This window comes from Limulus polyphemus, unplaced genomic scaffold (assembly GCF_000517525.1).
Source record: "Limulus polyphemus unplaced genomic scaffold, Limulus_polyphemus-2.1.2 Scaffold547, whole genome shotgun sequence".
Lineage (NCBI taxonomy): Eukaryota > Metazoa > Arthropoda > Merostomata > Xiphosura > Limulidae > Limulus > Limulus polyphemus.
This window is the reverse complement of record NW_013666157.1, coordinates 486,076-492,233: the sequence shown is the minus strand read 5'-3', so window position 1 is coordinate 492,233 and position 6,158 is coordinate 486,076. Positions and strand designations below refer to the sequence as shown.

The window sequence follows — 6,158 nt, the reverse complement described above, 5'->3', positions numbered from 1 at the left end:
ATATATATATATATATATATATATATATATATTAGACAGACACGCACACATACGCTAGTTGGTGTACCCGTTCAATACATGGAGAAGACGGGGACCCGTAGAGGTGACATAAGGAAGTTGCATTAGAATGTCAATACACCTATCTCACTCCTTTCGTTTGAGGCCTAAAGGTTACATGCCAGGTTTGGTGACAATTGATCTAGCAGTTTATCAATTGTAAGCAGACACACAGATTTTGGGCAAATAATAGTTTATAGATGTATTATATACTGAATATGAGTATGTTATATTGAAACAGTTTTGTATCCTCATCACAATGGTACTTTATATTGACTGTGGTTGTCACATGAGTTACCGAGTTACATATTCAAAATCGTTATAATATAATCAACATCTGTGCTCGAACTATGCCATAAATATGATTGAAACAGGTAATGGAAAATCAAAAGTATGATGACAAAATGACAATAATCTTTAGAATAAGGTTATATTTATATCACTTGTTTCCTTTCTTCAACAAGGGACCTACAACTTACACTGCTAGATGCACAATGACTGTACAGTTTTAAATTTGTTTCATAAAATTCCATAAACCAATAGAGAGTATGAAACAAGGTCACGTGGATATTGTTTACATTAAACGAAAACAAAAATGTACAGAGATATCAGTGTTTAACAATACTGTTGTAGGTGTGCAGCTTAAAATTATATTGAAAATAAATTGTTTATTGATGTGAAAAGAGATACAGAACATAAAATAAATAAATGTAAAATAGATTATAATTACAATAAGAAAAAATCGATTTGTAAAATGAATTTAACTAGAGGGAAATAAAAAAACATCTATAATCATAATGCCCATCCTGTGTCAAAATTAATTTGTGGCTTAAATTTTGAACTAAGTAAAGCTTCTTTATATTTATAGTCAAGAAAGTCATTAGCTGTAGCAAAAATTTCTATATGTAAATTACAGTCAGGTGTGAGTCTACCATATTTTACTACAAGGTGATCTGTTGTGGAGTTGATTTAAGGCTTTTTATATGTTCAAAAAATCTGCCATGCACAAGATGTATAATGTAAACTTCATTACGTATTCTACAGATTACTTTATAAATAACATTTTATACTGTACATTTATCTCCTGCTCATGTGTCTTTAGTGAAACATTTTTTTTCTTCCAAGCATTATTTAAAGTGAATGCAGAGATATTAATATTTGTTTTAAGGTTTTGCTTGATTTTTGTACAAGACTTATAGGTAAACCTGACCTTGGTATCACTGATTGTTAGTCTCTCTTAGGTATGTTACTGAAGTATGGGGCAGTCTAAGTTACAAAGTTACGTGTGCCATCAAATTGTAAAAGTTCCCTAATATTTTCTTTGAAGCAATTTTTAATGATTCAGAGGTAAAACTATATCAGTAACCACTAAGTTCGAGAGTGTTATAGATCTGTCACTTCTTTGGATTTGCTTTCTTTAGAATTATAGATTTGCTTGATCTTTGTGATTTGTTTTGTGATAGTTGTTTTGTTTTTTGTTTCATATTTTATGTTCTGTATTTCTTTTTACATCAATATTCAAATGAGTTTCACTATAATCTTGGGCTGTGCACCTACCTACTTTTGATGCTGCTCTATGTTTTTGTTTTGTTTAAATGTAATCAGTATTAGCTTTGTTACTTTGCTCTATACTCTCTGTTGGTCTATAGAACATATATAGAAGTATATAGCCTATATGTCATGAGTCTAGAAGTTGAGGAAATGAAATGTTGAGTGAATTAAATATAATCTTGTTCAGGCATTATGGTTGGTTGTTTTTGTCATACAAAGTGTGAGTGTAGAAATAGCATATAAAGCCAGATTGAATCTATGACAATTACAAAAGAAAGAAACAAAAAGAAAATCAAACTGTAGTATGAAAAATTCATTCATTAGTAAGAACTAAGAAACATTCAAGGAAATGAATTCCCAAAACATTTAGTTGGTAAGTTACTAAAATCATAAATTGTTTATCACAATTACCACCACTAGATGATGCTAATAACAGAAATAAAAGTTTTATACTTCTTAATTTCTAACATAACTCTTCAAACTCAGTGAAGGTTCTTTGTCCAAACTTTTGACCACTATTGTTTTTCTCTTAGCACAACTTGAAATCTTTTTTTTTCAAGTATTCTCATGCTCTAACTGCATTTATTCATTGCCCTTGTAACTCCACAGTTAATAAATACAAACAGTTAAAACAGGGTTTTTGAACATAATTGACCGTACAGTGGAACTATGAAACTTGTAGTCCATTTTTGGTAATAGTTGGGTACAAAACAACTAAACATGAGATATAAAATAAATAAAATATATTTATGCTTCACCATACTGTAACTATTATTTTACATCTAATTTTTAGCTGTTTTGTACCTTAGATATTAATACAGATGTTTGGTTATAAATTTACAGAACCGTTAGAAGCTGCTAAGATATGTCATAAATGTTTAAATGAATCTTTGTCTTGTATTGCATCTTCAACAATATTTCAGCTATATTTTCTAGAAATAATACATGTGGAAAGATCTGGAGGCTCGTTCTGATCCCTTGAAGAATCTATTTGTACTTGTTGGATGTTTTTGTGAAGTTAGGGATAATCCCTCGTATTTGTTTTTCAGATGGCAGAAAATAGTCACATCATCTTGTGTGGACAGATTTCTCAGTACAATCAAGATGTTCCCTATCCACCTCCAATCTCTCCTGAAATTACAAAGATTTTACAAGAAAGGAAGATAACCAGGTAGAAGGGACAGAAGTTCTGTTAGTGTTTATTTAGCTCAATCTTAAGATAAAAAATCGACAAAAAAAGGACTAGAACGTAGTGAGACACTTTGCACCATCAAACCTCTCAAGGTTTCCACAGTCACTGTGTAAAAGTCCAAAGATTAAAAAAGATTATATTAGTAATCCCTCTGAAAGAAAATGTGTATACAACCCTAAAACTTATGTTAACATAGGAAAGTCTAAGATTATTAAGCTTTTTTTAGGAATTGTAAAAGTTTCACATATATCAGCATCATATTCTCATTTTCAACATCATTTGGCTAATCCAACCACATCATTTGAAGGTTCTATAAATTACACCTTTCGAAAACCTTTCTACATAGTTAAGCATGTAGCTTGTGATTCAACATTATAATATCAAATCACAAAAAGGTAAGTTCTTGGGTAAGCTTACAGTTCCTAATTCTACTTTATATTATCCAGTCAGAGTTATGTTGTTGGTTAAAGTAGTCTTACTAGAGTTTGTGATTCTACTTAATATTATCCAGGCACAAATGTGTATGTTGTTAGGTGATTTAGTCTTGCTAGAGTTTGTGATTCTACATAATATTATCCAGGCACAGTTATGTATTTTATTACGAGAATTATAATTCACCCAAAAACATAAATAACTGTAACTGGATAATATAAAGTAGAATAACAAACTAATAAGACTAATTCACCCAACAACATAAATAACTGTAACTGGATAATATAAAGCAGAATAACAAACTAATAAGACTAATTCACCCAAAAACATAAATAACTGTAACTGGATAATATAAAGTAGAATAACAAACTAATAAGACGTCTTATCAGTTTGTTATTCTACTTTATACTATCCAGTTACAGTTATTTATGTTTTTGGGTGAATTAGTCTTATTAGTTTGTTATTCTGCTTTATATTATCCAGTTACAGTTATTTATGTTGTTGGGTGAATTAGTCTTATTAGTTTGTTATTCTGCTTTATATTATCCAGTTACAGTTATTTATGTTGTTGGGTGAATTAGTCTTATTAGTTTGTTATTCTACTTTATATTATCCAGTTACAGTTATTTATGTTTTTGGGAATTAGTCTTATCAGTTTGTTATTCTACTTTATATTATCCAGTTACAGTTATTTATGTTGTTGGGTGAATTAGTCTTATTAGTTTGTTATTCTACTTTATATTATCCAGTTACAGTTATTTATGTTTTTGGGTGAATTAGTCTTATTAGTTTGTTATTCTACTTTATATTATCCAGTTACAGTTATTTATGTTGTTGGGTGAATTAGACTTAGAGTTTGTAATTTTACTTTATCTTAGCCAGTTACAGTTAGTTATATTGTTCTAATGAGTTGAGTTTTGTCACGAACACTTCTTGCACTGGATTATACAGTTCATCTGCTTCATTTTAAGATAATATTTTGTTGTTTTGAGTTACTAGTACTGAATTTGTGTGTGTGTGTGTGACATGGTGTTGAAAAAGTAAAGTTTTAAGTCTCATTAAAATATTTTATTGTTTTTAGTAAGCATGATGTTCATTCATCTGTTCCACTGATTTTATTCTTTGTTGCCAGAGAAAGATTCCTTGTACTCAACTATCCAGAGATGTATGAAGAAGCTCTAAAGCAACTTGTTGAATGGTTAAGAAGTGGGAAATTAAAGGTAATAACTGAAGTTCTCTCTTAGACAAATACCTTTTTAAAGATGCTTTGTATATTGGACAGATTTACAGATTTATGTTGTTTTTATAAAGTATTTTGAAGAACAGAGATATTCGTAATTCAGTATAGTTCTGAAATGTTGGTTATTAGGTACATGCACAACAAGCACAGTGGCTGAGATATTCATGATTTAATGTAGTTCTGAAATGTTGGTTGCTAGGTTAGTGCATAAAAATCACAGTAGTAGCGATATAATGATAAATATTAATGCCATAATAATACATGAGAAATGTGTTCATTTATTAACTGAACTTTTACTTGTGTGGTTCTCTGATCATTTAATTTAGCACTATATTATTTTACTTTAGGTGAAAGAAACAGTAGAACATGGATTAGAAAATACACCACGTGCCTTTATCTCAATGATGAATGGCGGTAACATTGGCAAACAACTAGTGTGTGTTTCAGTTCCATGACTGTCTCCAGCAGCTATATTGCCTTGTGGATATTTCAAAACTACAACAATCATTTATAATCTTTAATTAGCTATTAAGTAGCCAAAAAGCTCTTGGTCAGCTATTTGTGATTTTGTTATTCTTGAGGTGATTTAATTGCATACATTAGCTGAAGTCACAGACGTATCAAGAATGTGGAGTTATAAGCAGTGCTTATATCTAATATATCAAATATTAAAAACAAAGTTTTGTACTTGATTATAACTTGATTACAATAAATGTGTCAACTGCAGAAATAGAGAAACTGAAATTATAGGTTATAAATTTAGGATAAAGGATAAATGTATGAGTTGTTAGTGAAATTGGAATCTGTTGTCTGCATAAGGATCTCAACAAGAACTTAAGATTCAGACCATCCTGTTGCTGGTAAACATTTGTTCTGTAAATTTTTGGGATAAATATGAAGATAAATGTTTAAAAATTCTATTAATAAAAAAATTTAGATAATTTTAACATTTACTCTGTTCAGCTTGACTAACATCTAATAATTTAAAGTCATCAACAATTATTCAACACACCATTTGATGACTCATATCTTGTAGATAGTATTATGGTGTAAATGTAACAAAAATGTGATTTAATGTTTCATTTTCATATTCAAAATTGCTCATACAAAAACTGATAAAACTTTTGTGCAGACATTTCTTTTTATTGATGCTTATACCTTTAGTAAGAAATCTTTATACACAATTCAATTCTTATTGATGCTTATACTTTTAGTAAGAAATCTTTATACACAATTCAATTCTTATTGATGCTTATACTTTTAGTAAGAAATCTTTATACACAATTCAATTCTTATTGATGCTTATACCATTGGTAAGAAATCTTTATACACAATTCAATTCTTATTGATGCTTATACCATTGGTAAGAAATCTTTATACACAATTCAATTCTTATTGATGCTTATACCGTTGGTAAGAAATCTTTATACACAATTCAATTCTTATTGATGCTTATACTTTTGGTTAGAAATCTTTTCATACATTTATTTTTTTCTTATTTGTGCTTGCCTGCAATGAGAAATCCTTTAACACAATCCCTATTTGGTATTAGCATACCATGATCACATTATTACCATATCAATAAGCTTACAATATGAGAAGAAGCAAGGAAGACTGAATTCTTTATATTCTAGACCAGCTTAACATCCAGTATTACACTAGAAAAGATGTGAGGAGTTTGAAATA

General features: G+C 29.3%; 1 protein-coding gene across 2 annotated transcripts in view; it reads left to right on the top strand.

The window, feature by feature from the left end:
• The window catches only part of LOC106459018 (prostaglandin reductase 2-like), a 27,139-nt gene extending 22,139 nt beyond the window's left edge, over nt 1-5,000 (top strand). For both annotated transcript variants that reach the window (XM_013918587.2, XM_013918588.2), the window contains 3 exons: nt 2,658-2,779; nt 4,365-4,452; nt 4,820-5,000. In XM_013918587.2, coding sequence (XP_013774041.1) covers nt 2,658-2,779; nt 4,365-4,452; nt 4,820-4,927 — 318 coding nt within the window. In that variant the 3' untranslated portion in view covers nt 4,928-5,000. The remainder of the gene's footprint in view (nt 1-2,657; nt 2,780-4,364; nt 4,453-4,819) is intronic.
• Nucleotides 5,001-6,158: the final 1,158 nt, after the last annotated feature.